At 34.6% G+C, this 18,787-nt stretch overlaps 1 protein-coding gene across 2 annotated transcripts in view; it reads right to left on the minus strand.

The window, feature by feature from the left end:
• The window catches only part of MAN2A1 (mannosidase alpha class 2A member 1), a 162,040-nt gene that overhangs the window by 90,797 nt on the left and 52,456 nt on the right, over positions 1 to 18,787 (minus strand). For both annotated transcript variants that reach the window (XM_081132705.1, XM_081132704.1), the window contains exons 7-10: positions 16,201 to 16,387; positions 12,185 to 12,362; positions 5,901 to 6,103; positions 2,977 to 3,159 (exon numbers count right to left, since the gene is read on the minus strand). In XM_081132705.1, coding sequence (XP_080988831.1) covers positions 2,977 to 3,159; positions 5,901 to 6,103; positions 12,185 to 12,362; positions 16,201 to 16,387 — 751 coding nt within the window. The remainder of the gene's footprint in view (positions 1 to 2,976; positions 3,160 to 5,900; positions 6,104 to 12,184; positions 12,363 to 16,200; positions 16,388 to 18,787) is intronic.

The raw sequence follows: 18,787 nt of genomic DNA on the forward strand, positions 1-18,787 counted from the left end.
TTTATTACTGATATGGCTATCTTTATTAGGCCGTCTGAACCTGCAGAATAAAAGTCATGATCTCCATCAGCTAAAACCTGATATGTATTACAGTGCATTGAAGTGTCCTAATTAAAGTGAGTGAATGCCAAGAATCAATGTTCATACACTAAAGGCACACATGCAGCCTTTTTATTTTATTTTTATTTTTTCTTTTTAATTAAATTTATTGGGGTGACACTAGTTAATAAAATTATATAGATTTCAAGTGTACATTTCTCTGATACATCATCCATCTACTGCACTGTGTGTGCCCACCATGCGAATCAAAACTACAATGAGATACCACCTTGCACCTGTTAAAATGGCTTTTATCAACAGGACAGGCAATAACAAGTGTTGGAGGTTGTGGAAAAAAAGGAACTCTCATTCACTGTTGGTGGGAATGCAAACTGGTACAGCCTCTATAGAAACCAGTATGGAGGTTCCTCAAAAAGTTAATAATAGAGTTACCGTGTGACACAGCAACCTCTCTTCTGGGTATCTACCCGAAAAACTCAGAAACATTTATTCGCAAAGATATATGTGCCCCTATGTTCATTGCAGCATTATTCAGTGACCAAGACCTAAAAACATGCAGTCTTCTAATGAAATGAGCACTAAAGACTAGCACAGAATTCCCCATACATTAATGTGGGATTTCTCAGAGCCTCGAATTTCCTAACATGCCCTTATCCTATTATTATGGAACAGTTCATGGGATATCACAGTTTCCTAGTCTGTTATCACTGCTGCCATTTCAAGGAGATGTCATCTTGTTTGTCATTCCAAGTTTGATCTATATGTTAGGAACCTCACACTTACCCATTTGTTCATTTTTTCTCCTACCTACCTTAATCACAAGTTGGCAAATTCTAAATCTTTCTGTAACTGACCTCATTACCATTTCTTCTTCTCTTCCACATAGCCCCATATCCACTTTTAAGCTGAACATCTTTTACATTGTCCCAGTCTAATTCATTTCTTATGCCACAATTAGAATTAACCTCCAAATATGGCATGATGTATCTTGCTCTCCGATATAAATATTCAATCTACTATTGAAAGCATGACTCTTAAACATCACCCTGAGATGGCAGAAGAGAAAGCTAGAAGGAGCTGCCATACCTGAACCTGGGACTTCTTCCTTATGACATAAAAATAAGTAACAGAATTTATTCTGTTCTGAGTTGCTATTATTAGCAGCCAAATGCCATCCCTAACTCATATACTTCTTCACAAGGACATGTCTGCAACAGTTAAATAAAAATTAGTCAACAGTCCAAGAACAAGAGGACACCCAAGGCTAGCTGCCTCTCTCTGTTTATAATTCTCTTACTTGTGTTTTGAAATTTCCAACTTAAAATGTCTGTGATAATGACTTGATAATTGTTTATGACTGTTCCATGAAGGGTGAACTGCTCACAATGCAAATTCACAAATGTCAAGTACAATTTAAGAATTATTGTTGTGTTTTTTCTCTCTGAGATGCAATTTTGTATAGGGATGTTTTTATAAGCTAAAAGTAATACCAAGCACATGGAAGATATAATGACAGGCCTTCTGGAAAGGTGAGGGGACAAAAAATGTTCTGTAGCAAAAACTCGATGGCCTGTGCCCGAATCTCTTTCAATATGGCAGCCAGAGACAGAGCAAGGAGGCAGTGCAGAAGAGTGACTTCTCTTTTTCCTCTTAGAAACTCTGGTCTGATTCTAAGTGGCCTCAAGTTTAAACTCTCAATAAACCAAGAAAACAGGAACAAGTGAAAGGAAAAAATGGAAGATCTGCCCTTACTTTCAAAAATCCTTGATGTCAAAAAAAAAAATTGCTTCCTGTGGGAGAAACACCAGCATCATCATCATCCAGTGGGTGTTTCCCATTTTAAGTTCAGCTTAAATCTCAATAGATTGATGCCAAATACATATGCCACAAGAAAATCAAGAAGGTATTCAAGATACTACCTTGAATATATATATTTTTAGGACTCAAGTCAACTAATGAACCTCAAGAATATTTCCCCCCAAATTTCTAGTCAAAATACTGTTAACAAAATTTAATTAACACTTATTACAGTTGGTTAATATCAGCTGTGGAAGCACTGTTTACAGAAATCCTCTGCTCTTCTGAGTCAAAGCCTATACTCGTTTCTAATTCCACAATATGAAAATAACTGAGATTCTCCTTCCTCAGTCATCTAACAGACCTGCAAAACACTGAAGATGGCTTTGATATGAACACCCAGGCCATCCCTTCTCATCCCAGTTCCTTATATCATCCATATATGACAAGGTTTCTAGGTCATTCTACTTGCTGGTTATGCTTCTAGGCTTATTCTTTTTCATCAATATACCTCTAAAAAAATAAGGTATCCAAGAACAACTGGATAGAAAATAGGATGAAATAAAATTTCTACAGAATGAAGTGAAGCTCTTTATCCCCCTGGGTTATAACTATGATTTTGATACCAAATCCTTAGTCAGGAAATAAGGAGAAAACAGGATCCGTTTTATAATGTTTTACTACTCCATTTGTAGAAATGTGCTGCAATAAAAAGTTGAGATAGCTAGTAGTTTGTGAACAGACTTCTTGAAAAATGCTTTGAAAATTGGTGTTTTTCTACAGAAATACTTACAAGGGTTATTATTATTAATGTGGTATGATATACATTAACAACATCAAAAGATATGCTTATGACCCCAAATATTTAACGATTTTGTTTTAAGATTACTTTTAAGCCCATCCGGAATGGCTCAGGGGTTGAGCATTGACCTATGATCAGGAGATCGAGGTCCAATTCCCGGTCAGGGCACATGACTGGGTTTCAGGTTAGATCCCCAGTAGGGGGCGTGCAGGAGGCAACCGATCAATGACTCTCTTGTCACTGATGCTTCTCTCTCTCTGAAATCAATAAAGATATATATTTTTTTAAAAAAGATTACTTTTCAAAAATTATGTTACCTGATACCATAATCCAAAACCACCGCATCTTTTGCAGTTCCTGTGATAGCATCATGATGTTGAAACAGTCCCAAACTCCTTCTGGCGTCTGTAAGAGCCATGTAAGAGGATGATGAAGGAAATGCACTTATCTTGTATTTCTGAGCTTGTTTCAGGGCGAAATAGTAAAGAATTTCCGCAGCCCTAATTGCATAAAATAGTCATTAATTTATATTTCAAAACAATCATTTTAGTTTGCTATCTAAAATATGTGGCATTGACACATTTTCAAATGTGGTTTTTAAAAATCCACAATTTCAGTACAAATAATCTGTAAGAAAGATATTGATAATAAACATTTCTATTTTACCACCAAGGTATCTATCTAATAGATCTAAATTCTCAATCATCAAAGAACATCATTTCTATGTTGATACAAAGGGCTCTCATTCTAGATGGTTCTGGAAAGAAGCCAGTACCCGCTGGCAGCAAGATAGGCTTATTTATGTATAACTTAGAAAAAAACATCTCAACACAGCAGTAAGAACGTGATAAATATTTCTTTCCTTTCTTCTCTCCAAGAGCAGTGAAGACATATGCCATGAACTTCATCACCAGAAAGCCATTTACTCTCACGGTTGTACAGTAAGAGGAGATGTGGTGGGGAAATGTGCGGTCACAGGAGTGGGAGACAAACAGTAAAGGAGAAACAGAAATTGATGGCTTGATAGCTCAGTGACAAGAGCTAGTCTAAGTGTTGAATAATAACATACAACTATAGAGAATTTCACAATAAAAAATGAAAGATGATAAAACATATGCGGTCTTTTCTCATTTATTTTAAAGAATAAAACACTTTAGCTTAAGCATAGCTTTTGAGCTAAAATATGGGGGGTTATGATTTTCAGCTTTTACTTATTTTCCGTCAGAGGATATGATTCAAGATAGGTTTAAAAGTTCTTTAAAAAGAGCCATGGCTTGATGGAGTAAGAATATAAGAAGGTTCTTTATGCAAAACATGTTAAGGATGATGGAGAGAAAATCAAGGTAGCTTGCAAAGGTATTAAGATATCAGGAAAAAGGAGAAATTTGCAGTGTTTTTAAAAATAAATTCCTTTAAATTGTTGAAATAATGAAAATATACCAAATAATCTCCACTTTCAAATTCTAACCCTTCTGAAATTTACAGCATAAGAATCACTAAATTTAAATTAATAAAGAAATTGCGTATATATATTCATACATATCCTCAGCAAATATCCCTGGTTTTGAAAAGAGTATGTACGCATATATGTAAGAAAGTAGACTTTAAGAATATTTATTCTATATACTTTTCTATTTTATCCAATTTTTTAAAAATGAGCATTAGGATGAACTATCACTATTATCAGACAATAAACTTATTTTCAAATAAATTAATTACATTATGAAATTCACAATTATATTTTTTGTTGTTTATTTTAAAGCAGCAGAATTTTCCAAGTACACTACCCATAGTAACTACTTTATGTTACATATGTTCAATAGGTTAAGATTGAACCAACATTCCTAACTCTCTGCCACTAAAAAACACTTGACACTTAAGAATAATTCATGGTCCAAAAGAATCTCTACATCATTTAATACTGGCTCTGTTATCATCACTGGTAGTTCAGAATAACATAACAGATTACTAACATTCCAGATGGTAAAATGCATAAATCTCTATAATATGTACTATTTTATTACAAATACAATAATAATGTATTCATCTGGCACATTTGTGAATATCCAAAAACACAGTCACAAAAGGTTAGGCTTTTGTAATAATGGTAACAGCAGCACAACAGTAAAATAATAAAAACACACACTATTATACCAAAGTACAAATCTTTAAGAAATTTTGTTTTTATAAAAAGGCTTTCCAAAATGTACTTAGTTTCCACTAATTTATTGAAGAGTATAGGTATGACATAGCTCTTTACTTTTAATACTGAGATTCGTCATGAAAATTAATCATTATGAATTCATGATTTGAACTAAACTGAAAATGAATTCATAATGAAACTTAATTACTCTCCTGGGCTACACATACATATGAATCCCCAGGGTGATTTATCTTTATCAAAAACGAGACTCAGTTACTTAAAACTGTACTCTCACTGTCATAGCCACTAGCTACATGTGGCTACTTACATTTGAATTAATTAAAATAAAATAAAATAAAATTAGGAGTTCAGTTCCTCAGTCACACTGGTCACATTTCAAGTGCTCAACAAACATGTGGCTAGTGGCTACCACATTAAACAGTGCAGAAATAGAATATTTCTATCATTGCAGAATATTCAATGTGGGTATAGAGTGCATGTTTTCTATTGACGCTTCTGACTTCATGTCAGTTTATTTGTTTCACTCTGCCTCCATCAGTTCTCATCTCTTACAAGTTTTGTTTTTCTAAGCAGAAAATTATACCTATAAAAATGTTTCAAATAAAATAAGAATTGAGATGAAGCTTCTAAAGTTCTCCCACCTATAAAATACATTTGTTTTTAGAGTATTAATGTTAATGTCCACATTTTGGCTACTGAGAGGCAATATTTGCTCCTTCTGACCCCTGCCCATTTCCAATAATTTAGCCATATTACTGACCTGCAGAGAGCATGACAATGTCAATGAATATTATCATGGTGTGCCAATAATAGTTAATTAATTAGAAAAATATAAAACACAGAATACAACTCCCAGAAAAACTAATTACATAAACTGCTTTTCCTTCCAGAACAAAACCCCATGTAATAATTTGATTATACTTTGGAGACATAGTTCTGATTTCATTAAAATTTCATAAATACATTAAACACATCCTAATACTCCATAAGTGTTTTATATTACAAAAAACTCTACAAAAAAGTAGAGAACATAAAAGAAGTGAATAACTAAAGGCAGCTAACTAAAGGTAAATGTACCTTAAATGGGATTCCAATATTCTATCCATTCGTTTGTAAAAAGGTCTGGATGTAAAGTAGCCACTCCAGTAATGATCGTCTCGGTCGGCGTAAGTGAAAAAATCTCCACTTAGAACAGGGAACAGTGGCTGGCTATTTGTTCTACTGGCTCCAATTTCCTTATCCACTGCATCAAAATAATTTGATAATGTCCCAAACTGTATCTAGTAAAAAAAATTACACTTCAATTATTCATAGTTACCTTAAAATTACTTTTTAAAAAGATATATATAGTTTTACTGACTTGAGAGAGAGGAAGGGAGAAGGAGAGAGAGATAGAAACATCAATGATTCAAGAGAATAACTGATCAGCTGCCTCCTGCACGCCCCCTACTGGGGGTCGAGCCCACAACCAGGGCATGTGCCCTGACGGGAGATCAAACCGTGACTGCCAGGTTCATGGGTTAATGCTCAACCACTTAGCCACACCGGCTGGGCCCTTAAAATTACTTTTGCACTAAAATGAAAAGTTACTAATAAATATTGAAGATAAGCTTCCACGTAAAAATGAGCATGTAGCTCAGATTTTACACAACTCAAAAGCTGGGGGAAATACTCAGGACTCCTTTACTTTCATCAAGTCCCAAATTAAACTAAGAGGAAACTTGCACGCCTAAGCAGTTAGAAGAAGAGCTGTTTAGATGTACGAATGTGTGTCTCTGGAGAGTTCCTTGCATATCTGTAGAATTTCTAAACGCTCAATGGTCAGGGCATGGAATGATTCACAGCTGAAAGAGAGACGAGAGACTGGGGTGCCAAAAACAAAATACATGTTTGAGCAAAATGTCCCAGGAGGCTGGGGCAACTAGCTTTGTCAGTCATTAATAACTTTCATATGTGACAAGCACATGCTGTCTCCTGGTCTCCGCCTCCTCTCAGTTTGAGTTCCTAGAGGGGAGAAGAAAGAAACTTCAAGAACAGCAGGTCATTTGTTTTAAAAATGGACTTTTCTCTATCAGTAGGTAACACAACACTAAATAGAGAAAACACAAAGAGCGTCAACTGCTCAAACGAATAGGTCTTTCTGACAAATGATTCGAATTTCCAGTACATAAATCCATTTTTATAAGAACTCTTCTATAAATCACAAGAAAAGAAAGATATTATACCAGACCTTGTAAACAAATATTAAAACACAGTGTTTTTAGAAATAAACAGAGAATTCAATAGGGAATGTGTTCTCTTTTAATTGAAAGATGCTAATTTTGTTGTTTCCTACTTACACACCCACACACGCAGAGACAGACACACACAGACACACACACACAGGTATTAAAAGCCATTTTGATTCAGTGTGGCAGAAAAAAAATTTAAAGTAGTACTAAAGAGTAAGTAGCACACGAGCAGAGTGGTTAAGAGCAGCAAAGAACCTGGATCCAGATGGCATGGGTTTGAATTCTCTAACACTTAACATGTGGCTTTGAGCATACTATATACTGTCTCTGTGTCTCTCTGTGTTACAGCTAATGGAGTTCTAAGGAAAACGATTAGAAACATGACTGGCAGATAATGGTGTAAGTTTTAGCTAGTATTTCTCCATTGCAAATGCAAAATTTTACCTGGAAAATACAACAGTGACTATTAGTAAAGCAAGAATAAGTTATTACAATGTCATTGTGATACAATAAATTTTTATAAGAGCAAAACAGATGATTATTTCTGAATCCTTATGTTTACATTAAAGATAAACAATTTTCAACTATATTATCCACTTTTATCTTGGCTTCACCAAAATACAGTGTCTTCAGCAAGTTAATCTACTTATATCTTAGTTTCCTCATCTATAATGGGGATAATTATAGTACCTACCAGAAAATGTTCAGAGAATTAAATAAGTCAAGTAACCAAAGAACTTATATGCATAACCCACAGACAGGGACAATAGTGAGATGAAAGCTTGGGGAGGGGAGGGAGTAGGGGGGAGAGAGTAAATGGAAGGTGGGGAGGGAACATCTGTAATACTTACAATAAAGATAAATTTTAAAAAAAGAAAATGCATCACAGAAGGTAGCAAAAATAGTCAAATAATACAAGGCACTTTAGAAAGTTAATAACAAATAATACATACTCAAACCATTTTAGCTAATATTTTAAGTATTATTTCTCCCTTTAATCGCATTACTAGGAATCAGAATGTGTGTGTGTGTGTGTGTGTGTGTGTGTCCATACAAGAAATGAGGGTCACAAGTATAAGGAAATACAGCATTAACTTCAAATCCAATAGGTATAGATGACATCAGGGAAGTATATAGTGGCAAAATATTCAATGGTCTAAATATTTCTAAGTCGTACTTTGCTCATCTAAATAATAAGAGGTTTCTACTAGATAACAAAAATCCTTTTCAGTTTCAAATTTTAGGAAACTATGGCATGCTACAGCATTAACAGTCACAACAAACTATACCTTTTAAAAAATATTTCTATTCTTTTTTTATTAGCCAGTATAAAATACTTCCTACTTTGTAATTTCCCAGAGCAAAGTTTATGTAAGTGGCCTAGTGAGCTTTCTCACAAATTTAATTCAGTCTTAAAGAGCTGAAATATAATCCTCTATCTATGCTAGAGTAGTTTCAAAAGAAAATATTTACAGAAAGTTTTTCTATACAGTCTCTTGGTAGCTCAAATAAAGTAAATATTTGGGACACCTAAAAATATAACAAAAAAAAATTTAAGTGGTTTTTACATTAAAAAGTGACAATTAAATCTTAAACATAACCTTAATCTTTACTCCTATATCAGGATATCATATGGGAAAAATTACATAAATTGTTAAATAAGTGATGATCAATAGCAAATTGGCTCTCCTAATACAATGTCAACTTTTTAGCTCTTCAATTACTCCTATTTTTCCTTTCATTTAAAAAAAGAATAATAACTGTAAGTTTTCAGCTGAGACAAAGGATCTTTAATATCTCACTGAGAATATAGCTAGATAAACTATACTGGAAAAAAAAGATTTTTGTTCAAAGATACTGAAGGGCAGTCAAAGTAGCCACCAGGACTTGAGGGACAAAAAATCTGGAAAGAAAATGCATCAAGGTTACTAGATACAAGGTTAAAACTCAGAAATCAATCATTTTTTATACACAAAACATACTATGTTCATGGATTAGGTGACCTAATATTTGTAAGGAAGTGATTGTACTCAAACTGATCCACAGATTGAATGTAATCCTAATCAAAGTGTCAACTCTTTTTTTTATAGAAATTTAAAAGTTGATCCTATGCCTACATAAAACTACAAAAAACTAAGGATAACCAATGCAATCTTGAGAAGGAGAACAAAATTAGAAGACTTACCCTACCAGATAATAAGATCTATTATAAAGCTATAGTAATCAGACAGTATGAGATTAGTCAAATAGACAAAATTGAATAGAGTTTAGACACAGATCCATACGAATATAGTCTGACTCATCATTAACGGCAAAGATGCTGCTGCAGCGCAATAGGCAAACTATAGGTTTTTCAATAAATAATGCTGGATATCCATACGTGTGTATCTTGACCCCTACCCTCATACGGTTCACAACAATCAATTCCAAATGTGGAAGTTAAAACAATAAGGCTCTAGAGGACATCTTCATAAGAAATGCATTTTTATGACCATGGGATAAACAAAAATTTCTTAAACAGAACATAAACACTGCCCATAAAGGAAAATACTGTTATATTAGATTAATTAAAATTAAGAATTTTTCTTCACCAAAAGACACCACAAATTAAGACTACACAGGGGGAGATAATATTTGCATAACTTTTATCTGAAAAAAGATTCAATCCAAAATAAATAAATGGTTAGAAATAGACAGACAACCCAATTTAAGGGGAAAATAAAATCATCAAAATCTTAAATAGGCATTTTATAAAAGAAGGTGCTCAAGTGACAATAAAGTAAGAGAAGAGGCTCAACCTCATTAACTATCAGGGAAATACAAAATAAAACATCACATCTACCACAAAGGAAAAAATGAAAAATAAATCCTGACAATACAAAGTCTGAGTAAGGAAGTAGAGCAACTCGAACTATCATACAATTCAACAACTAGTGCATCTATTTTGGAATATTGTTTGGCAATATCTACTAAAGTTAAACATGTATATATTTAATAACCAAAAATTCTATCCCATATTATACCCACATAAATTCATACACATGTGTACTAAAACATGCACAAAATGTTCAAAGCAAACAACCCAAATGTCCATTAACAATAGAATGGCTATACTGTAGTATAGTTATCAAATGGACAGAGATATTATACAGCATTAAGAACGAATGAACTACTGCTACATGCAACATCATGGGATCTTACAAACAATGTGGAGTAAAAAAAGTCAGATGCAAATAACACATGCTTACAATTCCCTTTTCATAAAATTTAAAGAGAGGCAACACTAATTATGGTGACAGAAGTAAAAATATGGTTATTTTTGCAGAAATTGGTTATGTTTTGGAGATTTCTTGAGACTCTTCCAGGGTGCTACAAATGTTCTACCTCTTGATCTGGGTGGTAGTTACATAGGGGTTTTTTAAACTTGAAAAACTTACCTGCACGCTTATGGTTTGTGCACTTCTCCTATGTATGTGATATTTCAGTCTTAAAAATTATTTTTAAAAATTGCTCTAGTATGCAAACAAAGGAGGAAATAGGTAAAATACTAAAATCAGGATTTAATTCTTCAGAGTCAGCAGTAGATCCTTTTATGAACCTCAAAACCATTCCTCAGGAAGATGTATTTAGAAGTGAGATATCCACCTACATACATGTTCCTCAAGTCAAATATTCGTGTATGAGCTTCATCTTTGAGAATATTACAGAGATGATTTAAACAGAGCCCTGATATTCAGAGTTCATAATCTGGTAGAAATTCCGCTATAGGTATCTTGAATAAACTTGGTATTTTATTTACGTTTATTTATCTATTTGATACGATTTAAGTTTACTTAATAAACTAGAATTATCACTACATAAAATGTGGTCCATTACCAGCTTTCTCATTTCCTACACAGTAATATTGCTTCCCTTCTACAGTATTTTCATAGGTTTTCTACTGTCTTGAAAGGTTAGTATGTGAATATAGTAAACATGTTGGATAATTTATTTTCTCATAAAGGGTCTATTATCTGACTCTAGTTAGAATCCTGACTCACACAAAGCATCTGTTAAAAAATGCTTTTATGAGATCAGGAAAATTTGAATCTATTATTGAATTGCTAATTTTTTTTAGATGTGATAATGGTATTATGATTATATTTTTAAACAGAGTCATTATCATTTAGAGACATATATTGAAATGGTTCCTGATGAAACTATATAACATCTGAAATTTGCTCCAAAATAATCCTAGAGAGAGGGGTGAGATGACACTGGGCACAGGTGAAACGAAAGTGACTTTGAGTTGATGAAATTGTAGCTAAACCATGAATTGCAGGGCAGTGGTGGTGGTGGTGGGGGGGTGTTTGTATTATTCTCAAAACTTTAGAGAATACTTTAAATTTTCCACGGGGGGGAGGGGGGGAGGCAAGAACTACAGACAAATCATTAATTTTAGAAGTCTTATCATCTAAGAAAAATGCTAATGTATTCTCTGGACACAAGACATTTGTTTGCAAAATTCATAACTTGTTCACTTGCATCTGCCAGTCACACCACTAAATCACAAGGATGCAATTGTCAGAGAGAAGCAATAAACTGTCAGTGCTGGTAGAAAAATAGAACATCATTGAAAAATGAACATCACAACTTAGTAGGTACATGTTTTCAACCACATAAAAGTATGGCCCTCTAGTCTTCATGGAGTGGTAGGAAGTGGAAAATTTTGGAAATGGAACTAGAGTATCAGGTAATTTTCCTCCTTATGAATTACACTTTTACATAAGATTACATATTCTAAGACACTGGGATGCGGGATAAAGAAACTAAGGCTATTGTCTTTTAGCTTCATTTAATAATGAAGGGTCACCTGGCCAGGCATGGCTCAAGTGGTTGAGCATTGACCTATGATTCAGGGGATCGCGGTTCAATTCCTGGTCAGGGCACATGCCCGGGGTTGTAGGCTCGATCCCCAGTGGGAGGCATGCAGGAGGCAGCCGATCAATGACTCTCTCATCTTTGATGTTTCTATCTCTTTCTCTCCCTCTCCCTTCCTCTCTCTGAAATCAATAAAGATATATTTTTAAAAATAAAATAATGAAGGCTCAACTTCAAATACAGTATCATAATTAAATATTTTCTCATTACCTTAATATTATAATGAGGTTGAGAATTCATATAATCAAAAAGCATTTGATAATTCTTGAACTGATAATCCCACTCCCTGCGTTCACAATAGCGGAAATCATCTCCCAGTGGGGCCAGGAGAACTGTAGTGCGGAAAAGTTTTGACTTCTTTCGGTACTGGTCCAGAAGCAACTCAGCCCTACAAAAGAAAAAAGGGAAAATATGAATAGTTTTAAGAAAGGAACAATGGGGCAACTCATTAAAAAATGTATTATATTTTTTAAAAACTGTCTATTTTACCTATATCCTGGGGTAGTATGATTTATGAGGCAGATTTTTTTAAACTATCATACTAATTTTCATTATCCATGTAAAATATTCATAAATTCTTTTTTTTTTTTTAATATATCTTTATTTATTTCAGAGAGAAGAAAGGAAAGGGAGAGAGAGAGATAGAAACATCAATGACGAGAGAGTCATTGATCGGCTGCAGCCCGCAACCTGGGCATGTGCCCTGACCAGGAATCGAACCCAATTGCCTGGATCCTAGGTCGACGCTCAACCGCTGAGCCACGCCCGGCTGTGCCATAAATTCTTATGAGATGTAAAGACCTATAGTTTCCCAAAGGATTATCTTTGGAGTTTAAATAAAATCACATAATTATATTAGCATATAATTACTGGGGCATCAATGCCCTCCTAAAGGCCAGCCGAAGAGACTGGATCCCAGATAGCCCGTGTTCTAAAATAATGTAGTCCTCGCCCTGGCTGGTGTGGCTCAGTTGGTTGAGTGTCCTTCCATGCACTGAAAAGTTGTCAGTTCGATTCCCGGTCAGGGCACATGCCCAGGTTGCAGGTTCGGTCCCCAATTGGGGTGCATATGGGAGGCAAACAATTGATGTTTCTCTCTCTCCCTTACCCTTTCTCTAAAAAAAAAAAAAATCAATAAAACCATGTATTTTTTTAAAATAATAAAATAATGTAGTCCAGGAAGACAATAAGGGTTCCTCATCTATATGAACTTTGAGTTTGCTCTGACTTAATATCCCTTTCTCTAGTTAACCTAAAACTGCCTGATTAAACATAAAAAAGTATATTTTGAATGAAACCAATTATAGAGGCATATTTCCTTTCTAAAGGAAGAAAATCAATTCACTTAACAACTGCCATCAATGATCTGAGTATTTTTTATGCTGTCCTTCTCAATACTGAACAATAGATAAAGCTTAAGATTTGAGTGAGCAGTTTTGGTTTCTACCTCCCTGGGCTCTAGCCCATGACTCAAAAGGTCAGCTAAACACAACTTACTGCTATGTTTTATATTTCATATTCTAGTATTCTGCAGATAACCCTTTGGAAAATGCTGAATTGGGCACCATTTGAGGAAGTCTGAGGATACAAACTAAGAGAAAGGGCTTCTGAAAATGACAGATGAATTAGAGTAGGTAGTTCTCTATGTTTATAATAGCAAAGCTCAAGAAATTAATAATAAATGACAAATACGTTTTTTACCCAGTACTTTAACTTTCACTTTGAGGGTTATCCAGAAGTAAATTCAAATTCATAATATAAAAACTTATGAAAGAAACTCAAAGAACATCAATGACGGAAAGAGGCATTTTATAGAAATTATGAAAAAGCATTTAACTAAATTGAAAATACCATATGATCTCTTTACATTGATAGTTCCTCATATTGCTTTACAAGTATTAAATTATAAGCAAAATTTTAATGATTGGGTAAAATACAACTGTAATGTTCATATATAAAACAATGCTTAGTTTTGTGAGATTAGCATTAGTTAGAAGACTTAATTTTTAATAGTAATTTACTAATATTCCAAATTTACCAAAAACAATTTTAGATTACTTACGATTAAAAAAATACGTATGAGATGAATCACATAGAAAGATAAATAAGAACAAAAGAAATAAGAAAATAAAGGAAATAGATCTCTCAGGCAACCAGCATAAAAAAGGATATGTGATCATTTTAATGCATTCCAAGGTTTACTACCTCAGATGTACATGTATAAAACACATAAAAGGAAAGGAATCAGGAACATTAATGTGTGCCTCTTCCACTCTGCAACTATACTAACTTTAAAGCTTCTCCTCAGAAAGAGTCAACACTAGAAAAGCCAAGGGACCAACCTATACCACCTGGCAGATGGTGGGTACTCACTAAATATATGGTAAACTAAAGACAAATGAATTGACCAACATCACATTTGAAAATGCGTGGCTGCAATTTGCTCTTATTCTACCAGGTAAGAAATGTCAACTTAACTAGAACCAAGAAAAAAAAAATTCCTGAAATATCAAATCATCTGACACGAAGAATGGTATTTATTTTCAAAGTAGAGGAACCAGCTGAACTAAACGTATCAAATGTGTCACCTGTATATTATAGTTAAATTTCATTTTCTTTAGGGTATTAAAAAGTCAAGTGCCACACTAAGGGGGAATGTCTGTGTTTGATCTCCCTTAATCACAAAGTAAAAACGAAGGTAATATTTGGATGTGAAATAATGAACAGGGTTATTTCAAGACTTATAAGAATTTTTTTTAATCTTATTACATATTCATCTGTATGCATCCAAGTGTCTGGAAACCACCTTCAGAATCACTAGAACTGAGTGAGCACAAGGTGTGTTCCTGAAGGGTTAGATGACACAGCAAAAGAATTACCCAACATGTCTCTCGGGTACTCTCAGCAGCACTGAAAAAAGAAAAAGAGGGGGGCTCACCATACCTATGGGTGCACTGGGACTCTCCAAAGAAAAAGCATTTGACTATACCCTTCAAGCAGTTCCCTATCCCTGACCACCCGAGCTGAGAGGATTAGTGTAAATACCTGATTCAGTGACAAACAGCAAGCCACCCCTGCGCACCCCATGCCCCCTTCCTCATCATATGCTGGACTATTTTCTTATGCCTAATCAGCCTAACCCCTGAAAGCAGGCTGTTCAGTGTTCTTCAATAACTTTCACTGCTGTAGGAACCAAGAAAATGAAAAAAGGTTAATCCCTAATCTTGGATAGTTTTTCAAAACAACTATGAAAGTCAGATTTTGATGGAAAGGATCCATGGCTTGAAGGAGGCTGCCATGCTAAAGGACTTTTGTGTCTGCCACAGAGAGAGGTTCACACTGGAATAATTTCTTTATGACCATAGGACTTGCTCAAGGCAAAGAGACCCAATCCTACCTTCCTCCTCACACACATTATTCAAAATGCAATTTTAAAAATAAACACATTTTACAGAGCACAGCGCAAAGATCTTACTTTATTTAAAATGCTGTACTATTTTTCTAGCAGTTGAGTGGATTATAACATAGTGTTTTATTTTAATGCATTATATGCCACTAATTTTTAAGTGGAGAAATTAAATTTTAAAAGCACCAAAATAAGAACTATAGGGAACTTGGTTTAATAATTCCATCATTAGCACAATTTTCTTTAAAATATGTTCATTCCTTTGATTTTTTATTTAAATATTTTTAAGTATAAATATTTCCAATTAAAGTTTTCAGTAATTCAAAAACATCACAAAGATGCAAAGATTTATATCCATCAGGGCTGGGCAGCATTTGCTATTATTGAAATTGTTATTAAGGGAACAAATAATTATGTTCTTTATGTGTTCCATTTCAATAAACGTGTTTTTGCAGTTGGGTTGCTTTTCTTACCAATTTATACAATAGGGACCAGAAGTTTTATTATCAACAAAAGTATATGAAATCAATCAAACACAGTAGAAGGCTTTTATAATGAGGGCAAAGGAGATGGTAATAACAGTTCATTATAGGTTATCCGTTGTATATTGATCTACTATTGTTCACTTCCCATTAAGTCGGAACACATAAAAGGCATCATCAATGTTCTGGCATTTTGAGTTGCTTTAGATTTGGTTTGAATGACTACCTTGAACGAGGATAATGTTGGATACTAAAGCCCATTTATTCAACCCTTCAGCAACAAGCAACTAATGCTTGTTTGTTCAAGATGCTGTCTTACAAAATGCATATTTTCATACCTGTTTTTGATATTTCCAAGATATATTGCTTCTGGGGCAAGTCCCCAGGGACAACCATATCTGCCTCCAGGAAGCCGATTAAAATCAAACTGGCAGCATATTTTAGGATCAGGTCCACAAGTGTGAGGGATGTCATAACTGTAGAAGGGCATCATGTGGCAAAAAATATCTGTGACAGATCCCAGATCTAAAATAAAAAGTCAACAGACAAACGTGCATTTATAAATTTTGTTTTCCCAAAACTGTTCAAAATGCCAGTACTTTATACTTACATAACGCAAGCTCTGCCCTAAATCAACAACCCCTTTAACTACTAGTACATATACCCCAGCAGTACTGAACGACCACCAGCCTAAAGAAACTCACACCTCAGTCTTTATCTACGTCTTATATCTGAACTTAGCAGAAACAGAAGAGCCCTGTCATGAACCAGCATCAGCTGACCTGGATGATACAAACTGAGAAGCAAAACGTATAACCAGCTCATCCAAAATTACGGACAAACCCATCTGTGGCTGCCAGCTCCTGCCACATCTGTTCCCACCTCAGGGAACAGGATACACTGAGAGAGACCATTAGCTGCAGAGGCTGGGTGAGAAAAGAGGAAGTAAAAGGGGGAACAGAAAGAACAAAGGAAGTGGGGCCTTGTGACAATACTAGGCAAATTCCTATCGGCTTCCTGCACTAAGAAGAAAGCACAAGGAGAGTTCATGGAGTCACCCCAATGCCCGCCAACAAAGAGCCAGTGGGACCTTTCACCAAGAAGGGAGCATAGGAAAAGAAGTAATTTTCAAAGTCAAAGTAAGCAAACAAAAATGATATGGAAAACGAGCACTGACTCCTGATGCAGAACTGTTTATAATTAAAACGTTAATGCCTGCAAGTTGTTAATGTAACTGCCCTTTGAGTTTAGAAGCCAACCGCCCAGTGAGGCTGGATGGCTTACCTAGTAGTTAAAAGTGGTCATCTTTGTATGATCCTGATGGGTAACTAGCCCTCCCCCTTTATTTATGTATGGATTTCCAATTTTCAGAAATGGATATGCGTTGCTTTTATAATAAAGACAGACAAAAGAAAAGACAAAAGAAAGCAATATTTACATTTTAAAAAGGGAAACAATGTTTAAGAACCAGAACACACAAAGAAGCTCAACTTAATCCCAAAACATGACTTTACAGCAGCATACTCAAATCTACCAGATAAGTCCTAAAATACTCAGTTTTACCTCACACTCCATTTAGCTTAAATAATTGCTAATTCTTTTCCAAATTTTAAAGCTATTATAATCTGTGTAATTCTGTGCCATCAGTTGTTTCACTGAACCACATCGTGTGACACCATGGACGCTGGTCACTAACACTTAATATCTGCACAGAGGTTGTCACAAGTCTCAGAACTGATGGAACTTCCTTCTCCTTTCTCCCATAATCAAGAGCATACTCATCCAGCTCTTTCTTCTCACATCATACTATTTAGCAGCCCATTTACACATTTTAGTTTATCTGCTGCATTTGGTGGTGTCTGTCATTTATCAAATGAGACTCTAATTTCCTTATAGGCAAGGATGTTTTCTGTATTTCATCCAAGCACAGTATTAACTACATAAAAGTGCTCAGTAATTTCCTGTTGAATAATATTTATGGGCAATTGGGATGTATGCAATAGTTTAAGTAGGGCTCCTTCAAATTAACAATCCTTTTAAAAGAAATTAATATGTTCCTTTGCATTTGATCAAACCCCCTACAAGTTCTTGTTTTCTCTACAGATTTAATTTTCCAAAATAAAAAACTGTATAGTTAATTTCTTTCCTTATTGAAACACAGCAGTACATATAAGAAAGTTACTATCTAGATTTACAAATGATTTTTCTGAAACATTAAGAGGGGGATCTAGATTACATAGGAAAGCAAGTATGATGTAATGCAGTAATTTCTGAACATTGTTTTAGCAGCTAAATTCTTTTTTCATATGGAATCTGACTGAGAACTCTGTAGTGGGAAGGCAGTGGATGCCTAGGGTTAGGAGCCTAGGTTTCAGAACTGATTCAATCTTGACTCTATACCTACTACCTGTGTGACTTTGGGCAAATGGCCTCACATCACTAAGCCTCTATTTCTTCACTATACAAAAGGGATAATAAAAGACCCTAATTTAAAGAATTATATTCAAGATCTAATAGGAGAGTTAATATAAGGCACATAACATAATGCATGAGCCCTCATAAAGACTCAATAAATAAAAATAAACTTAAAAATAAGGTGTACTGAATTTCAAATGGGGATGGGAAAGGCAAAGACCTCCCAAGAGACCTGAATCTTGTCTCGTCTCACCCAACAAAGAGCTGCAGAAGTATGTCCTTGGAACACCTGAGTGCCCACAAATCATAGTAAGAGAACAAGCAATATAGGTAACATGAGAGCTGTTCTAAGACAGGATTAAGGCTTTAAAAGGCAATTCTTACTCAATGCAGAGACAAGACAGAGAGAAGGTACACTAGCTGAATACAAGATAAATGACTTGATAGTAGTTCTAATGCATGTTCAATTTTGTGACAAAGACAGGTGCTCTTTAAAATAGAGTGAAAGCC

Source organism: Miniopterus schreibersii (genome assembly GCF_964146895.1).
Source record: "Miniopterus schreibersii genome assembly, chromosome: 3".
Taxonomy (NCBI): Eukaryota; Metazoa; Chordata; class Mammalia; order Chiroptera; family Miniopteridae; genus Miniopterus; species Miniopterus schreibersii.